The sequence below is a fragment of the Epinephelus moara genome, chromosome 16 (genome assembly GCF_006386435.1).
Source record: "Epinephelus moara isolate mb chromosome 16, YSFRI_EMoa_1.0, whole genome shotgun sequence".
NCBI classification, from domain to species: domain Eukaryota; kingdom Metazoa; phylum Chordata; class Actinopteri; order Perciformes; family Serranidae; genus Epinephelus; species Epinephelus moara.
In genome coordinates this window covers 25,734,577-25,754,393 of record NC_065521.1, presented here as the reverse complement: position 1 = coordinate 25,754,393, position 19,817 = coordinate 25,734,577, and the positions used below count along the sequence as shown (strand labels likewise).

Below are 19,817 nucleotides of genomic sequence, written 5' to 3'. Positions count from 1 at the left end.
TTCACACTTTCCATTATTTGCAGAAAACTTAGAAATAATTTATAGAAATGCAACAAAAATGATTAAAATCCTGTTTTTAATCCCCCCCAGAGTCTCGCAAGTTCCTTTTGTACGCTCGTCAGATTGAGATCCGAGGTGTAGACATTGACAACCCCTACTACAACTACATCATCTCCTTCACCGTGCCGGACATTGACAATGTGACAGTGGTCGACTACGACGCAGTGGAGCATCGCATCTACTGGTCAGATGTCCGAACGCAGACAATCAAGAGAGCTTTCATTAACGGCACAGGGGTGGAGACTGTTGTGTCTGCTGGTGAGAATGATTACAGAAATATCTGTGATTCAGTTTTTATAATAGTTTGGGGTTTTTTTTTTTCAGTATACATTTAAAACTTTCTATATCTGTCTGAAAAAAATAGAATAAACCCTAACCTTCCTTATCGCGGCTCTAACATTTCCTAGACCTTCCTAACGCTCATGGGCTGGCAGTAGACTGGGTGTCCAGAAACCTCTTCTGGACCAGCTATGATGCCAATAAGAAACAGATCAATGTGGCCAGACTGGATGGATCTTTCAAGAATGCTGTCATCCAGGGCTTAGACAAGCCCCACTGTCTGGTGGTGCACCCTCTACTGGGGTGAGTGTTCTCTCAGTTAATCAGGCCTGCTTTCAGTCAGAGATGTGAATTCTCTCTATGGTGCTCTTTTTCTGTTGTCCATTTCACTTGAAGATCCCCTCCCTTCAAAAAATAGTTTTTCCTATGGTTACATCCTCTAAAATGTCTGACCTTGACTATACTGTCTTGTATCAATGCAAAGTTTGTCATTTGAGAGGTGTTTTTAAATTTCTGTGCACTTCTCTAAAATCTGGAAATTCAAATGTATCCTGTGCAAGCTAGGTTAGTTTTTTTCTAATAAGAAAGCCAGTCGTTGTCTAATACGGGAAAGGCATATCTACAGGACATCAGATTTCAACACAACACAGCCAAAAAAAACCCTGAAACCTCCAGTGCAGAGCGGACTTGTCAGTGCAGAGTGTGCAGTTCATGTATTTAAATCTGAACACACTTGAACATTGTAGCAGATGTTATTGTATGTTTCGCAACCATCAACACTATGTCAACCACTGCCAGTTAGCCTACAAGCTAACAAACAATATAAACAAATAAAGATGCTAACTACACTTACCGTTCTGATACATCTGTTAGTTGCCGATTTTGGTGCACAACAGACTCCTCACCCGAGTCTGGGTCTAACTGAGGCTTAGATGTGTATGGCTTAATCTCTTCAACATTTCTTCTAACACTAACCATCATGATGTGCACTGCTCTTTCATCAGTCAACCTAGTCCTCGTAACGCTGTGCCAGCGTTGGATAAAGTTTAAAGTGGAAGCATGATCCAGAATTTCTCAATGAGGGAGCAAGAGTAGATCTGCTTCCAGATGCTTTTCAGAGTCTTTTTTTTTTTTTTTTTTACTTTTTATGTGGGAAAACCATGTCAAACTGAATATTAACTTTAACAGAGATTCTTCACATACACCAAAACATTGTCTGGAGGGTTACTTTAGTAGATTCAAGAGCATTTGCTGCCTTACAACAATACATTTTGGGGAAGGTTTTGGAGGTATAGCTGTCATTCCCTGGCTGCCTCTTCTTCCTTGGCCTTGTAGTTTTTCCTCATGTTGTGATGTTCCTGTAGTGTCTCCTACTGTTATGGTTCTTTGGTAGAGTACTCATAACATTCATATCCCTCCTCAGGAAGCTTTACTGGACAGATGGTGACAACATAAGCATGGCGAACATGGATGGTACCAACAACACCATACTATTCACAGATCAAAAAGGACCAGTAGGTGAGTCGATGTACCCCCTACTGCGAAAAATCACTGTCAGCGAAATAATACTGGATATCTATTTATCTCTGCGGGGTTACAGTACAGATTAAGCATATTAGAGATGTATATTGATGATAGCATCATTATTCTTTCCACGCAGGCCTCTCTATTGACTATGAAAAAGAGCAGCTGTACTGGATCAGCTCAGGAAACAGCACCATTAACCGCTGTCAACTGGATGGAACTAAACTGGAGATCCTGGAAGGTGTAAAAGGCAAACTTACCAAGGCTACTGCATTGGCTATTATGGGTAAGATGATACTTCACATTTATCCTATCCAAACTCATTGGTCCATGTTAAAGGGATAGCATACAAATATATGAATACATTTCCCTCACTGTAGGAGAAAAATTGTGGTGGGCGGACCAGGGAACTGACCAGATAGGAACATGTGACAAGAAGGACGGAGGAAACTGGAAGATTTTGCGAAACAACACCTCCCCTATGATGCACATGAGGATTTATGATGAGGATGTGCAGAAAGGTAAGAGATATCACTTGAAGTGAAACTTTACTGCTTGTGGTTTTTGTCAGCAATAAATCAAAATGTAATACTACATAGTTTGGAAGAGTTGGATGGACAACTGAGTTTCACTTGAGTCTCATGTTTTGAAGCAGACGCAAAATTCAGCAAAGCAATGTTCCATTCAGCATGAAACTAGAAAAGAAAAATATTTTTCTTTCTTCCTGGGCCTTACTGAGCCTCTCCTTTTCCTTCAGCGGGTATCAATCTGTGCAGTAACAACAATGGAGACTGCTCCCAGCTCTGTCTGCCCACGTCACCAACAACCAGGGCCTGCATGTGCACAGCTGGGTACAGCCTCAAGACAGGACAGCAGTCCTGTGAAGGTAAGACACTAGACCTTTTTACATGGAGGTTCGAGGATGATGAAGCAATGAGAACCCGTTATTATGGTGACTTTTCTTTTTGACACAGAACAAAACAACGTTCCGAAGCAAAAGAGGTGTCTGCCTCTAGTGTGACATTTAACATACCTGTTAGGCAGCATTGTCTAAACAATAACAGTGGCATAATAAGGCAATAACAAGCATTTACCATCCCTGTTATGTGGCGGCTGATCTTGCCCTCTGCACGGAGGGTAAGGAGCTCCCAGACCTCATTGTCCTTCCAGTTTGCAGACAATTTCAGCTTCTGTTCTTTCTCTTTGAGTTAGCTGCTAACTGCAACTAGCTGCTTTTAAAATCTCCCAGTGAAACGTTGATTCAGTGCTGTTACTATCTCACGCTGCTGGTAAAGGCATGACAACTCCATCCCCCCATTCTGTGATTGTAAGTTTTTGTACAGAACTGCGAGGTGAAATAACGGTGTGACATTTCCTCCCTAAACAGGCAGTGTAAAAGGAGCTACTGTGTCACAGCTTCAGTCACACATACAGTAAAAATGCAGTGTATTTCAAAAACAAAAACGTCTCTTACTGTCTCTGAGCAGGCATGGGCTCTTTCCTGCTTTACTCTGTTCATGAGGGAATCCGAGGAATTCCACTTGACCCGGCAGACAAATCTGACGCCTTGGTGCCAGTGTCTGGCACCTCTCTGGCCGTCGGCATCGACTTCCACGCTGGTGAGTGACACTGAGGGACATCACTAACTAGATGGCTTTGCTTAAGTGACATTTTCAAGCTGTCTTTATCTCAGTGACAATTTATAGGATGACACAAAAGGCCTCTTTGTTTTCAGAGAATGACACCATCTACTGGGTGGACATGGGCCTGAGCACCATCAGCAGAGCTAAGAGAGATCAGACATGGAGAGAAGATGTGGTCACCAACGGCATTGGCAGGGTGGAGGGCATCACTGTCGACTGGATAGCAGGTCTAGACATAACAGATTTAAAATCCTAATTAAACTCTCTTGTCCATATTACACAAAGGACCACAAAGCTTATTTGCATCCCTGATCTTTTATAGGAAACATTTACTGGACTGACCAGGGCTTTGATGTGATCGAGGTGGCCAGGCTGAATGGCTCCTTCCGCTATGTAGTCATTTCCCAGGGCCTGGACAAGCCCAGAGCCATCACTGTTCACCCAGTTAAAGGGTGAGTCTCACTGGCAACGATTAAATTCTGCCTTCTGTAAAACTATTGCCTCTAGGTGCTTGCAATGTCTACTCAACCATGCTGCTATATTTCTAAACTCACAAAATCGCACTTTAAGATAATCTTGTGTGTCTCTGTGTGCAGGTATCTGTTCTGGACTGAGTGGGGTCAGTACCCTCGTATTGAGCGCTCCAGGTTGGATGGCTCCCAGAGGTTGGTCCTGGTCAATGTGAGCATCAGCTGGCCCAATGGAATCTCCATCGACTACGAGGTAATGACCACAGCTAACATCATAGCACTTCAGACCTTCATGAACACATTTGTCATTATTAATAAGTGTAGTTTCTAGTTTTTAGGTTAAACAAGTATACTGCAATTTTTCCAAAGAGTGCATCATTGGTCATCATTTTACAGATTAGATTATAGTCTTGGTTCAATCAACTCTACTTATTGTAGCCACAGTTATAGCTTTAAATAGTTGTTTGCTCTGAGTAAATTTAAGTAGTCCCACATATTACTCTTTCTGCCAGATATATGTAGCTGTATCATATTTCAAAGTACTGTTAATTTAGTTTTAGAGCTACTACAAGTTCTGTTTATTTTTCTTGCAGTGATGCTTACCTAGAATCACATGTAAATATCTTCTAGTATTGTACATTAAAGTGTTAGGTGCTGTAGTGAACTAGCAAATGGGGGCAATAGAATGATTTCTAGGATGTTTGTGTTTATGAATTAAGGCCCCGATCAGACAGAGTGCTTTTTGCAGGTTGCAAACCTGCCTTTTTGGTTGAAGCCTACCATTTAAAAAAAGACCAGCTTGTTGTGGCGTCTTTTTTTTTATTATTATTATTATTGTTGCTAGGCAGTTACCAAGTCACCTACCTTTAGCTTAACCGTTATTTTGCTCTGAAGTAAACTCACATTTCTTTTTTCTTTAGATAGTTTAAGTCATACAGCTCCAAGTATCAGCGTCAGCAACCACTAGTTTGTCTTCCATGAATGTTGTTGTTAACAACACAGAAGGCCCACTTCTACATTCATCCAGTGGGACAATGGGATAAAAGGCAAATGACGTTAGGAGCTTTCCTGATCTGAGTTTAAGTTTTCTAAACTTGAGGCCTTCAGGGCTCTCCTGCAAAAACGCGAGGTGCTCAGCAACGTAAAAGCAGCGAGCAAAAAGCCTCACTCTCATTGAAAACCATTACAAAAAGCCACTCCAGGCTGCTAAAAGTGCTCCATGTGATCAGGGCCCTAACACTTTCCCTTATGTCTTTTGGTTTAATTTTCATTTTTAAAATGTGACCTCCCTTGAATAAGCATTTCTATTTTGTTCCTGCTTTGTCTCTGCAGGGGGGTATGCTATATTGGTGCGACGCCAGGACAGACAAGATTGAGCGTATAAACCTCGAGACTGGAGAGAACAGGGAGCTGGTGCTGGCCAACAACAACATGGACATGTTTGCTGTGTCTGTTTTTGAGGAATTCATCTATTGGAGTGACCGGTCAGTTCAGAGCTTAATTAATTTCTTGAACCAACCATTGAACCATTTTTTTTTTCTCCATTGCTCTATTATTATCTAGCCATACTCGTTAATGCATGACAGCTTTTGAGTCATGTGGAAGATTTCATATTGTATCATGCTGTTAATTGACTCACAGTTTTGCTGTCTTTTGTTAAGGACTCATGCCAATGGCTCCATTAAGAGAGGCAGCAAAGACAATGCTACAGATGCTGTGCAGCTCAGGACTGGCATTGGTGTACAGCTGAAAGATATCAAGGTTTTCAACAGGGCCCGGCAGCAAGGTAGGAACACACAGAAAAGACACCCACTCCTAAACTTAACCATAAAACCCTAAAAATCAGCTTTTTGCCATTAAATTTGGCAAAAATGTCCTCTCAAGAACAGTGGGCTGCCATGAGTTGGTCCTCACATGTACACAAATACAAGCCCTCACACACACAGTAATAAAACATTTTACCACCGAACTCAATCCACACCTGCCAAGAATCAATGAAATTGAAATTGTGTTTAACAAGGCTCATTATTTGTTTTAACAACACACCTCATAAATGTGTCACACTCTCCCCAGGCACCAACATCTGCAAAGACAACAACGGCGGCTGTGAACAGCTGTGTCTTTTCCGTGGCAACGGGCAGCGCACCTGCGCCTGTGCTCACGGCATGCTGGCAGAGGACAACCGGGGTTGTCGCGACTATGACGGATACCTGCTGTATTCGGAACGTACCATCCTGAAGAGCATTCACCTGTCGGATGAAACGAACCTCAACGCGCCAATAAAGCCGTTTGAGGACCCGGATCACATGAAGAATGTCATCGCCCTCAGCTTTGATTATCATGGTGGTGGAGGAAAGGGAGCCAACCGCATCTTCTTCAGCGACATCCACTTTGGCAACATCCAGCAGATTAACGATGATGGCACAGACCGCAAGATTGTGGTGGACAGTAAGTATGGAGTCATCAATCACATGTCATTCTTTTCAACACTTCAGATAATCTGCAAAACTCTGCATCACTCATCACTTCTCCCAAACATTTCCCTCCACTCCTCCTGTCTACATATATTTCAGCTGTGTTGCCTCGTGGTACCATTTCTTTTATCCTGCCCATTAATAATTGAGTGTTGTCCCTCGTCTCCTCGACACTGTAAACAGCCATCATCACGCATTTTGACAACACGAGCACCCAGGAGGATCCACTGTATGTACACACAGCTGCAGCTTCTCAACTAGAGGAGATTGACATCACTTAGGGCTGCCACTTGAAGAAGACGTACACACACACACATGCACAGTGCTTTTTGCTAGTTTCAGCACTGAAGTGTCTTTTAAATCCCATTCCCTTTAAATGATTCAAGAGAAGGTTGTTGAACTCCATCCAGAAAAGCATCGTATTTAAAAGCCCTGGACGAAAAGCTGTTCTTAGCAAGCAATATTCAAAACATGAATTATTTGATAGAAAAGACAGGAAAACAAGTAAAGTGCATGTAGTTAGCATGTTTATTCATGTCATTTTGAACAGGTTGTGAACATAATGGCTGTTCTTTCCACATTAGATTTTCATCCATCAAAACACAGAATTTATTCCAGTTGAAGGAGAATTAAATTTTTCAGCTGAGGTTAGAGGAGCGTTTTAGTTCCAGATACCACTTGGCAATCAATAATATTATTATATATAACCTTTAATAGAATCATAACGCAATAACAGTAACTGTTTTATTGCATTCTGTTGTCCAAAGTAATAAATCCAAGCAAATTGTAAGGAAAACATAACAAAATGGGTGATTAGGTAAGTGAGCTTTTTATCTGATTTAATATATAACAATGGAATGAAGTTCTTTGCATTTTATATCCCTTAGAGTATTGTCTATGGAATCTTACATACATTTCCATATATTGATATATAAATAGATAAATATGTAGTAAAGCAGTAGATGTCTGTCGGCATGCCCAAGTACATTGCTTAGCTTCTGTATCGGACTCCAGCCTGCTTCTCCAAACTGGGGCTGTGCCAACTGCTATCTACTGTAGGTAATGCACTGACTACAAATACGTACTTTGTACAACACCACTTCAAAACATCTGAACTATCCCCTCAAGTGAATAATGAGGTAGCAACAGTGTATTCTCTCTGGCCAGAGAGTCAGTTTTGGCCTCCTTCTGAGGTTGTGTCCAGCTCAAAGGGCTGCACCATGTCCCTGCCCATCACATCAGGGCAATCTATCAGACAGCTTTTGCACCATGCCCAGCGTTCTCTCCCCAGCTCTAGTAAGTCTCGTCTAAACTTCTGAGACATAAACCCATACAGTACAGGGTTTACCACTGCTACTGAGGATGCCAACAGTCTGGCCAGGATGGCAATGGTATTGTAGCCAGGTGAGCTTGTAATATTTCCTCCAACGTAGGAGAACATGAGAGCATAGGAGGGCAGCCAGAGGACAGTGAAGACCAGGACCAGGAGAGCTGAGGTGTGAGTGACCTGGCTCTGGTAGCGCTCCAGCTGGGGAGCATTCCCCAGCAGCCGTGCATGTCGAAGAAAGCAGTAGATCTTGGTATACATCAATACAATGATGCCCAGTGGTAAAGCGAAGCCGATTATGAAGAGGGCAATGCTGTAGATCAGCTGGCTGAATTCAGACAGGAAGGCAAAGCAGTACACGGCGCTGGAGGCGCTAACTGTGCGAAAGGCAAATTGTGGCGCTGCCAAGGCCGAGGCAGGGACCCAGAGCAGGGCTACTGTCAGCTTTATGCGTCGGTGCATTCTTGAACGGTATGCCCAGGTGGGGTGTACCACTGTGAGGTAACGTGTCACAGCCAAAGCCGCCAGAGTAAAGACTGAAGCAGCTGAGCAGGCCACACCCAAGAAGCTGATGGCTTTGCACAGGAAGCTGCCAAAAGGCCAGAAGCCCAGGGTGATGGCAGAGGTGTGGAAAGGCAGGCAGAGCAGCAGCAGCAGGTCAGCAGCACTCAAAGCCAGCAGCAGGGTGTCTGTACCATGTGGGGGTTGACTTTCTTTCTTCCTCCTGCCAGTAAGAATGGTGATGACCAGGGTTTGACCCACCAGGCCAGTCACTAGAATTAGCCCATCCAGAATGGGCACCAAAACCTTAATCCAAGCCTCATGTGTCCTTTTAGTTTGGCCAAGGCCACTGCTGTTTATTTGCTGCCCTAAAGTCTCCATGCATTCACAACAAAGGTCTATAGAGAAATTAATCTAGTGGCCTGTTACTGTTAAGCATCAGAGCAGCATGTTCACACAGTGTCTTGGGGATGCATCTGTTTGCAACAGTTCATGTCTTAAATTGTGTTAATCACAGGCAGGGCTGCACTCCATTAAGACATTTAGTCCTCTCATAATGATAGCACTTAAAAAAGCAGTTGACTTCTTCATTGACATTTATAATCCATGTACTCGCAGGGAAAGAGAATAGAAAGAGTGCATTCCAGTTTATTTTTAGTTTGTATGCGGAGTTGTAAATGTGACCTGCAAAAATATACACTCCATCATTATGCAGTATGAATTTATTTTTGAGTGCCCACAGATAGTCAAGTGGTGAAGTCCGCTACTTATCGAGCCACACATGCTCCTCCTGGTCTGTGGCTGGTTGAGTCCCTCTAAAAATGTGTCTCCTACTGTTTTTCCAGAAATTATAACTACTTAAAAGATGGCTGGATATGGCACTCTCCTTGTGTGGAAAAAAGATTAAGGGATAGTTTTAGAAAAACTGTTGTGCTGTTATCCGGTTTGACTCAGAAAAATACAAATAAAAACATGACCTTAAAGAGCAGTCCTTGCACACTGGCTTTTCCTTAGCTGCATCAGCATGTCCTCAATAATCCAAGGAAGAGGGAAAGAAAAACCGGAGAGATGTCGCTGCAGCAGTTACTCTGTGGCTATATTGATTTCTTGAAACCAGGCAACAGTGGACAAATTCATCCCAGCGGTTGCTAACAGACGTTCCACTTTAAAAGCAGTCAATGCTACTTGATGCTAAGTGGTCACCGCAGCAGGAGGCATCTTGTCCATTTAGAAGCTCCCAAGAGACTTGAAGACGTCACCAGCAGAAGAGTTACTATAAATTTCACATGACCTTGAATAGCTTAAGGAAAAAAATTGTAATAAATGATCTTGAAATTAACAGTAGGAAAAGATTATAATTCTCACTTGGTGTACTTTACTACTGTGATCGTCAGAGAGATTCTATTCTGAGTGGCAATTGTCTCCCCAACAGGTTTTCACCAGTGTTTGCACAGTAACCAGGGGCTGAACTGATCTAGACAAGGGGAGGAGAGATTGTGCCTTTGCTCATTACATAATACAAGCTTGAACCTACTTCATTTCTCCCTGTGTAGTACGTGATCTTCCCCTAACCTACGCAGTTAGCTGCCCGAGTACACCTTTTTCTCATTTCTGTTTGCACAGCCTGATCATTGAGTATGGAAAGACTTTGTTTGTATCCCTCTATATTCAGTCCTAAACTGGCCTTTTAGTTGCATTCGGTTTGGTTAACAAGGTATTCAGCCTTAAAATGTTCCTGCATTAAGGATGATTGTGGCACTCCTTCATTCATTTGAAACATCTATTAAAGGGCAATTATTGACTTTCAGCCAGGAGCAAACAGTTGCTTGGAGTGTTCAGGTTTTTATTGTTGGGCATAAGTGGTCATAAATGTGGTTGCTAGTACGACCAAGAACAGATGGATGCACACCTTGGAGCCTGTGAGGCTGCTGTACAGTGTCCTTCTCCATTATGTTGTGTGTCATACAGGCACCACAGTTAAAAATATTTATACTACTTAGGCTTGGGCAGTATTAAAGCATTACGTAAATCCAGGGTATTTAGAAATCTTGATGGTATAATCATCAATACCATCAAAAATACAGATGGCTTTCTTTCTATTAGAGATGCCACGTTAAGGTGATGTATTGCAGTGCACAACACGTGCCACCAGAGGTCAGTCTCTTCTGGTGCTGAGCTGAGATAGATGGTGACTGTGAGTGGTGGGGATAACATTACGGGACAAAAGCAGAGAGAGACAGCGGGGAAAACGGCGGTAGAGCCAGCATATTTTCACATCTAACTGGTGAATTAAGGGTTTATTTTGACCAAACCAGAGTTGGTGATTATTGGAAGTTGAGTTGAAAGACTAATCAAGATGGTTTTTAGTGAGATTTATTTTGTTTGTCAAGTTGAACAAGTGTTTTTGTATGACGAGTTAACAAGACAGTTAAGCTAGTCTTAGTTTGTTGAAGAGAGAAACTTAAATTCAGAAGATGTATGGTTAAATTTTTATATTCAATGAGGAAAATGGGTATAAGAATATTTGAGTTATTTTATTTATTAGACTACAAAAGCTAAGAGAGCCTGTGGAACGTAATGAACTCGACGCTCTAATACATCTCCTTGTCATCTCCTAGTCGAAACAAGGGGACTATAAGGAGCCTTCCATTAGCAGCAACTTACCTTTTTCTTCTTTTTCTTTTTTTTTTTTTTTTTTTATGACTCTGTACTGACGATGGTGGTCACAAGTCAAAGGTCAAGGTCACTGTAACCTCGTCTGTCTTATTCTCGTGAATGCCATATCTCAAATACACTTTGAGGGATTTTTTTCAAATTTGGCACAAATGTCCACTTGGACCCAACGATGAACGGATCAGAATTTGATGGTCAAAGGTCAAGGTCACTGTGACCTCACAAAACATGTTTTTGGCCATAGCTTAAGAATTCCTAAGCTAATTATGATGAAATTTCACACAAATGTTTGATAGGATATAATGAATTGATGACATTTTATATCCTAAAGAACAAAGGTCAACTTCCCTGTGACATCATAATGTTCTGCAAAAACACTTTTCTGGGCGTTACATCATAACTCAGCCACAGAAGGGAAGACATTTGGTCAGATACTGAATTATTGAAGCTAATCTCGGGTGTCCAACTTGAAATTGTGCTGATTGTATAGATCTCCTGTGCTCCATCCATGTTTTTACAGAAATTAAAGTAAACTGAATGAGCAACTTGACTGGTTCACGGAGGCATACAACTGTAAGGCAGTTCTAGTTTCTTAACAAATACAGTCATGTACCATACACTCTGGTGCAATGTCAGGAAGGGTGACAAAACAGATACTGCTTAAGCCTGCTACTACTGTATGTATTATTAGTGGGAGGTCACAGGACAAAAAGACGATGCCTATCGAGAGTAGCTGCTTTATCCATGCCATGCACGGCTGACTTCTTCACCCTGGCCTATGTCCCCAAAGTGACTCAAGCTGTTCCAGTGGTGGTTTTCTTCTCGGAACAAGAAGTCGCCATGAATGAGAGTGTCCACAGGGAGCTGTATTTGTATGTGTAGGCAGCCAGCCATGAAATGACAGGATGATACAGACTCTTTAAAGTCTCTCCAGGAACAGCAGGCGTGGCTCATACTTGGCTCTGTGTGGTACCACTTCCATTTCACTCTCTCTTTTTTTTTTACTTTTCTTTTTAACCTTGTCCTTTTTCCTCAGTGTTTCACCATTCATGAACTAATGTGGGAGGATGGGGATAACCTTAAAAGCATTTACTGCTGCCTTTTTAATAAAGCCTCACAGAGTTAACCATGGGGGCAAGTTGTGAAACTATGACAGTGATTAATGATTTGTTGAATCCTCACTGATGGTCCTCATTAAAGCTCCCTCTAGCACCCCTGAGAGGTGATTTTTTTATGGTGAAATAAAAAGAGTTTGTTCTTCCCAAGCTTTTTGCTTCTTACAGCTTTGGCTGGACGACAACAAAAGAGCTATTGTCTGAAAAACTATCGTAATTGGTCCAAAATATTTACAGAGGGCCAACTTCTTCTTTCTCTGCTCCACAGATGTAGGGTCAGTTGAGGGCCTGGCATATCACCGTGGTTGGGACACACTCTATTGGACCAGTTACACAACCTCTACCATCACTCGTCACACTGTGGACCAGAGCCGCTCTGTGGCCTATAACCGCAACACTGTGGTCACTATGTCTGGAGAGGACCACCCCAGAGCCTTTGTGCTGGACGAGTGTCAGGAGTGAGTCATTAATATCGAAACTTGGTGCTCTGGACTGTATCAGGGCCAAGTTCCAATACTGTTTCTTTTTTTTATTTCTTTTGAACAGAGGAGTTATTTTAGTTGAGTCAACCATAACGTTTATACCAATACATTTTGGAAGCTCCAGCTGCACATCATTGTGCTTATCCTTTGTTTGCTCCTGCTACAGTCTCATGTTCTGGACCAACTGGAATGAGCAGTCTCCAAGCATTATGAGGGCCTCTCTGAATGGAGCCAATGTGCTCGTGATCATCGGCACTGACATTAAAACTCCCAACGGCCTGGCCATAGATCACCGTGCTGAGAAACTTTACTTCTCTGATGCCACGCTGGACAAGATTGAACGCTGCGAATATGATGGAAGCAGCCGTTATGTAAGACAGCTCTTTAATTTCTCCTTTGGCTTGCAGAGACGTTGACTTCCACCTCGGTGTTCTGTGAAATGATGTCTAAATTTTTCTGCCTCAGGTCTTGTTGAAGAATGAGCCTGTTCATCCGTTTGGTTTGGCTGTGTATGGTGACTACATCTTCTGGACTGACTGGGTGAGGAGGGCCGTCCTTAGAGCTGACAAATACACAGGAGGAGACATGAAAGTACTGCGTGCTGACATCCCTCAGCAGCCAATGGGCATCGTCGCTGTGGCTAATGACACCAACAGCTGTAAGTATTACTCACTGAAGTTTTTGTTGGTCACTCCTCTCACTTAACACAATTCCAGAAAGTGTCAGGGGCGTTATAAAGCTTTCTTTTGCCATGTTTGAAAAAGGAGGTGTTTGTTGTGTTTTCCACACCTGTTTGTTAGTCCACCACTTCAGACTGAAATACCTCAGCAAGTATTGGACGTATTGCCATGAAATTTGGCACTGATATCCATGTCCCACTGAGGATGAACTGTAGTCACCTTGGTGATCTGCTGACCCTTCCTCAAGTCAAATTTTAATTTGTCCAATACTTGGGGGTTTTTACCACAGTTTATGGCACATGGCCTCAGCTCTGTGCATTGTTATCAATACATTGTACATAAAGCAACTCGCCAACAGTTTGCAGGCTGGTGCAAAGATGCATGCACAAACAAAGCATACATTTCTGGTTGGCAGGAGAAACAAATTTACTTTTAAACATGATGAAAGACTGGGATACCAACAGGTTTTTGGATGTGGGCAAATACTGAGACGCTAACCTTTTCAAGAAGGTGGTTAAAGGAATGAAAGAGTGAGGCTGTGTTCACACTGTCAAACAAGTCCGCCACCAGTGAAAAATTTTGAAAATAACCTGGCACAAGCAAAAGCCAAGATAAACAACGTATTAGTGCAAGTTAATCGGAGTATGCACAGCTGCATGTGAACGCAAATATTAGTGGGATATTTAATTTCATTAGCCATGTAAACAAGTAGTAGGAATATTGTCATTTTTGGAATAAGGGCAATGTTAATGTGTTGTGCATGTAAATGTAGTTACAGATCTACATCATTGCTGTAGAGTCTTGTTCTCTGTACAGACAACTTCCACAGACTTGAAATATTAATGCAAAACTTACTTTTTACCAAAGTTTAGTAACTTCATGTCATTATACACATGATGTCATACTGGGCTTTCGGTCAATCATTTGACATTCAGAGGAAAAAGTCTACACAAGGAATAACATGTAACGTTACTGCCTTTACTTAACCACCTGTGGTATGTATTTCTCAGGTGAGTTTTCTCCTTGCCGAACAAATAATGGAGGTTGCCAAGATCTGTGTCTGCCCACATCCGATGGACGGGTCAACTGCAGCTGCCGTGGAGATAGACAACTCCTGGAAGATAACACCTGCTCTTGTAAGAGGAAGTCTTTGATTATTTCAGGGTAACATTTTACAAAGCCTCCTCCTGATTAAATGGTTGAATGTTGCTGAATTCATATGTTTCTACCTCACCAGCACTGAATGTGTCATGTGGAAGTGTGGATGACTTTGAGTGTGGAAACGGCGACTGCATCAACTACAGCCTGACCTGTGATGGCATGGTGCACTGCAAGGACAAGTCTGATGAGAAGCAGTCGTATTGTGGTGAGTTTTTTATGGAGCTATTAGTTAGTGAACAATGAGCCGTAACAGGTCATGATTTATATTTTATCATTTGCGGATAATTAGTTGATGGTCAAAGCAAATTAGAGTGAGTGCAAAAATACAATAAATTATTATTCGATCATTAGGTTAGAGGAGAGCAAGGGCTTATTTGTGCCCATAAAATATCCAAGGAGAACATTATTACAGCTAAGTGGAGGGGTAGAGGGAAATTTAGTATGTTTGATGCAGAGAATGTAGTAGAGCCCATGAGTTTCATTTATAAAACAGTTACTCTGAAGATTAGGCCACATTCAGAATATGTAAAAAAAAGTACTCTGCACTTCAGCTAAATGCTAATCAACTGCTGTTCCTCCACAGCCAATCGAATTTGCAAGAAAGGCTACAGGCGCTGCATAAATGGCCGTTGTATCGGCCACCAGTTCTGGTGTGATGGCACAGATGACTGTGGTGACTACTCAGATGAACTGCCCTGCAACGGTAAGCAATTTGTGTCCATTTTATAGCTGCAGCTTATTAAAAATCATCAGTTAAGCTTTTGATATATGCACAAAAAGAAACTGTGTTTGCCTGGTATCAGATTTTGGCACAGTTTTAACTATGAAGCCCACATAACACGGCAATATGTTTGCTTACATGATCAAATTGCCTCATATTCACCATGTGAGAAAACTTGTGTGCATCTTGCAGTGACCCTGTGCAAAGTAGGAGAGTTCCAGTGCAAAGATGGAAGCTGTATCTCCAACTTCAGCCGCTGTGACCAGGTGGTCAACTGTGCGGATGCTAGTGATGAAATTAACTGTCGTAAGTAATGATTTAAAAAAGATTATTAAAACTTTAACAAAACTGGGATTGCATGAGGACAAATTAGCTTAATGGATTAGTTAAGATTTCTTTAAAGATAATTTTTAAAAGCTTTTTCCATAATTCCCAGAACCCACTGATTGCTCCCGTTTCTTCCGCCTGGGAGTGAAAGGAGCGTCCTTCCAGAGCTGTGAGAAAACGACTCTGTGTTATCTGCCCTCATGGGTGTGTGATGGCAACAATGACTGTGGAGATTTTTCAGATGAGAGAAACTGCCCAGGTTGGATGCTTTGTTTCCCCCCCTAAAATGCTTTCAGCTTTTCTTAAATTGTTAGAGATTCCACGATGTGTTTTTGTGTTGTTTTGCAGATAAAAGGAAGCTTAAATGTCCAGTCAACTTCTTTGCTTGTCCCAGTGGTCGCTGCATTCCTATGAGTTGGACCTGTGATAAGGAAAATGACTGTGAGAACGGAGCTGATGAGACGCACTGTGGTCAGTGTACAAAGTTGTCCTCTAGTACCCTTATTTATGTCTTTGGGCTTCCCAGTGCACATGGAAAAACTTGTGGTTAGGGTAAATTAAATAATTTTTCCACAATGTTGAGCTTTTTTTGCCCCCCTGCGCAGACAAATTTTGTACATCCACCCAGTTTGAATGTGGGAACCATCGCTGCATTTCCAGCCACTGGGTGTGTGACGGCTCTGATGACTGTGGTGATGGCACTGATGAGGACCAGAAATGCAGTAAGTGACATATTACTTACACTCACAAATGTAAAAGTACTTTCTCCCACGCTCAGTGGAGACATTTGACAGTATGTGTAAGATTTCCTGACATTATATCATCAGGTAATTTTCCTGTAATGTCGTCACAGAATCCAAGACCTGCAGCCCTGAGGCTTTCCAGTGCCCCGGCTCCCACATGTGTGTGCCTCAACGCTGGAAGTGTGATGGAGACAAAGACTGTCCTGATGGAGCTGATGAGAGTGTCAAGGCTGGCTGCAGTGAGTGGGATAGCTAAAAACCCCCTTGGAAAAATCTGTCCCCTTTGTGTTGTGATAGAAAAAAAAAGCAGAAACTCTCCCTCCAACACAGTTCCATGTCCATTAACTAAAATGTGTTCTTTTCCACTTCCAGTGTACACCAACAGCACTTGTGATGAGAATGAGTTTATGTGCCAGAACAGACAGTGTATCCCCAAGCACTTTGTGTGTGATCATGACATCGACTGCTCTGATGGCTCGGATGAATCCCCAGAATGTGGTGAGTGTGATCCTGGAAGAGAAATTCAGGAGGTGGAAAGTTAGAAAATTCTGACCATAAAATAGGCTGAGAGAGTCTGATTCGTGATTATTTTTGTTGTACCACCCAAAGGGGGTTGAGGTTAATGATAAACATACTCTTGTTCTGGTGTAGAATACCCAACATGTGGTCCAGATGAGTTCCGCTGTGCAAACGGCCGCTGCCTCAACCAGAAGAAATGGGAGTGTGACGGAGAGTTTGACTGTCAGGATGGCTCAGACGAAGCTCCCAAGAACCCTCGCTGCACTGACTCGGGTCAGGATTTTACTCAGCATTTTTTTAAATCTCTTTTTAGCTTTTATTTCTCTACCAACATAATAAAATATGAATCATATGAGGAACTTCTTGTTCAAAAAGGCCACAGCCGCATCCTGTTTCACAGTGACACTAATGTGACATGGCGTTTGTCTATGATTTCAGAGAGGACGTGTAATGAGTCAGCCTTCATGTGCCGTAATGGGAAGTGTTTGAATGAGACTCTGCTGTGTGACCGCAACGATGACTGCAGTGATGGTTCTGATGAACTCAATTGCTTCATCAACGAGTGTCTCAACAGTAAGCTGAGTGGTTGCTCGCAGCTCTGCGATGACCTCAAGATTGGCTTCAAGGTAAGCCGTCTAATTGGTTGTTTAAATGCTTTTTTCCCCCCCAACTTCTCAAGAACAACTAAAGCAAATCAAATTACTTTGTGAACTCACTGACTTTAATTGGCCGAGAAATTATGCGCCTAATAGGCACACAGTTACCTCACAGACAAATGGGGTGTATGCTATTAATGGAGAGTTAGGGAGGACCTGAAGTAAAAAAGTTGGGAACCACTCACTTCAGGCATGCAGTTATGTAAGACAAAAACATGTTTTGGCTCTCTTTCTGAAAGTAGGAGGCCAGTCTTAGAACAGCTTGAACTCTGAGTGAACTTACATGTCTGTGTTGTTCGGCTGTGGTCAGAGCTTCATTTGAAAATATTGAGGAACTACTTGTACACCAAAAAGATTTACTTTTGTGCTGGTGGGCGTGTTGTTATTAAGGTTGCCACATTTTATTTGTGAAACACCAGGACATTTGACATGCAGTGCAGGGCGTGAAAACATTTGCAAATATATTATGTTCACACTTGTAGAACTCTCTATTTGTCATGACATGCAGCCAGGCTGATAACAATCAACAGTCAGATACAGCTGTTGCTCTCCTCTTTGACCATTTTTGGATATAAGCTTCACCAACTACACCTGACCATCTACTGAAGTAATAAGAAAAGTTATTCATGTACGAGTAACGTGAGTATGCTGGGTTTATACCATGTCCATGACAGAAACAGGAGTGCTTACACTCCATTCAGTTAAAGGGGTTAAAGAGACTGGTTGCCATGGACACAGATGCACATTCAGGCTTTTGATGCACATGGTGATTCGTCAGCAATGACATGAGACATCTTAATCATCCCGACAGCAACACGAGACACGAGAGAAGCCTAACTGCGACATCCGGTCAGGGGCTTTCAAAATAAAATAATCTCTGCACTCCAGTGTGTCAGTTATGTAGTGTGAAGCTCTCACAGTACGGCAGGGAATATAGACGCCTACTAACTGCACAAAATAATGTAAAATGATCCAATAGCCTCCCTAAGACAGCGACAGCGCATGCAGCAGTTGCTAGATGATATGGTAAACTATTTCTGTTACCAATTAAAAAATAGTATGGACATATGGCCAATTGTGGCTGTGTTCTACTCATTCTTACCTGTTTACAGACACAGGATTGGATGTCTAAACGTAAAGAGGAAAAAACAGAATAACAGTAGAACAATCTGGTTTAATTTGGATCTCTGACATTTTAAATTATAAATATATTTTTTCAAAAAATCGTGACAATTTGTGTCCCGGGAAAGAATAGTCATTTTCCAGGGCAGTCGAGTCTGGAGATGCTACAGTAGCCTATTATAGTCTGCCAAATCTTTTTCCTCCTCTTTCTTCGGTCTTATTTCTAGGGCTGTTGATGGTTTGACATTCTTCAATACCAGGCCTGCTAACAGAGGCGTTTTGCTGCTGCAGTAACCATGGTAACCACGAACAACTGCTATATGCCCATTATATTTGGGAGAAACATGCTGTGACCAAATATTGGACAGTGTAGCAATAGGTTTAATTAATTTATGCAAAATATAAACTATACACACTATCATGATTTATTATTATTATTCTTATGATCAAAAAACTCACAACCTTCTTGCCCAGCGTCAGACTTAAGTGGTCAGAGGTAAAAGATTAAGCTCTCTGTGACCTCACAAAACATGTCTTTGGCCATAACTCGCAAGTTATATGCTATGTATGACAAAATTTCACACAGATGTCCAGTCTGTATAAACACATGGAACTGGAATCTCTTCTTTCTTAAATGATCTGTCAAATGGTGGTGCTCAAAAAGTATACAGCGTCTGAGGTACGATATCCAGTCCTATTTACTTCTGTAACTTAACATAGCTCCATGGCAAACACATTTGTTTGCCTCGCCAATAATAGCAATTCATCTTTGCATTCTTGGCAGAATTTTCAACCAAGGCGGCGGCCAGTAACTCAAAGGCGGCCCACCTTTAAGTTTTATAAGGAGAGAAAACCCTGTGTGTGTGACTCCCTTTGTGCAAACACCAGTGCAGTTTACTGCAAATTCCCACATGATGGCGAAGGAGTAGAATTTGGAAGTGTGAGCATTAAAACACAGATGTGATTATGAGAAGTGACAGTTTAAGCTGATTTTGACTAGTAATGAATAAGTGTTTTGCCATGCTTTGTGGGAAGATGATGTTCACGCCACACATTTGACAAACACATTGGGTGTCAGCTTATTTTTTTTTTTTACCAGTGCTCTCTGTTACAGGTCTTTGCAAGTGAGAATCGTAGCTATTTATGCAGCTTATCCGTCAGCAGCAACTGGATTTCAGAATCAGAATCAGAATCAGAAATACTTTATTGATCCCCGAGGGGAAATTATTTATGTTACAGGTGCTCCTTGCAAGAGAGGAAAGATACGTGAAAATATAAGAAATTTAAACAATAGTATTAACAAATATATAGTTAAATAAACAGGAATTATTAACAAACAT

General features: G+C 41.9%; 2 protein-coding genes across 2 annotated transcripts in view; one reads left to right on the top strand and one right to left on the bottom strand.

Moving 5' to 3' along the window:
- The window catches only part of lrp1ab (low density lipoprotein receptor-related protein 1Ab), a 118,659-nt gene that overhangs the window by 75,256 nt on the left and 23,586 nt on the right, over positions 1-19,817 (top strand). The window contains exons 29-55 of the mRNA XM_050063782.1: positions 91-318; positions 468-642; positions 1,763-1,857; positions 2,000-2,149; positions 2,244-2,384; positions 2,621-2,749; positions 3,351-3,482; positions 3,599-3,733; positions 3,829-3,958; positions 4,103-4,229; positions 5,309-5,460; positions 5,638-5,762; positions 6,050-6,424; positions 12,335-12,524; positions 12,715-12,919; positions 13,014-13,206; positions 14,239-14,364; positions 14,466-14,594; positions 14,973-15,092; positions 15,303-15,416; positions 15,547-15,696; positions 15,786-15,908; positions 16,043-16,159; positions 16,291-16,419; positions 16,553-16,678; positions 16,832-16,972; positions 17,138-17,325. Of these exons, the coding sequence (XP_049919739.1) occupies positions 91-318; positions 468-642; positions 1,763-1,857; positions 2,000-2,149; positions 2,244-2,384; positions 2,621-2,749; positions 3,351-3,482; positions 3,599-3,733; positions 3,829-3,958; positions 4,103-4,229; positions 5,309-5,460; positions 5,638-5,762; positions 6,050-6,424; positions 12,335-12,524; positions 12,715-12,919; positions 13,014-13,206; positions 14,239-14,364; positions 14,466-14,594; positions 14,973-15,092; positions 15,303-15,416; positions 15,547-15,696; positions 15,786-15,908; positions 16,043-16,159; positions 16,291-16,419; positions 16,553-16,678; positions 16,832-16,972; positions 17,138-17,325 (4,145 nt within the window). The remainder of the gene's footprint in view (positions 1-90; positions 319-467; positions 643-1,762; positions 1,858-1,999; positions 2,150-2,243; positions 2,385-2,620; positions 2,750-3,350; positions 3,483-3,598; positions 3,734-3,828; positions 3,959-4,102; positions 4,230-5,308; positions 5,461-5,637; positions 5,763-6,049; positions 6,425-12,334; positions 12,525-12,714; positions 12,920-13,013; positions 13,207-14,238; positions 14,365-14,465; positions 14,595-14,972; positions 15,093-15,302; positions 15,417-15,546; positions 15,697-15,785; positions 15,909-16,042; positions 16,160-16,290; positions 16,420-16,552; positions 16,679-16,831; positions 16,973-17,137; positions 17,326-19,817) is intronic.
- LOC126402102 (galanin receptor type 1-like) lies at positions 7,622-8,659 on the bottom strand. The gene has a single exon (XM_050063783.1). The coding sequence runs from the start codon at positions 8,657-8,659 to the stop codon at positions 7,622-7,624; it is 1,038 nt and encodes a 345-aa protein (XP_049919740.1).

Excerpts from the sequence above, each read along its gene's own strand:
- LOC126402102 (XM_050063783.1), bottom strand. The coding sequence starts at position 8,659 with ATGGAGACTTTAGGGCAGCAAATAAACAGCAGTGGCCTTGGCCAAACT.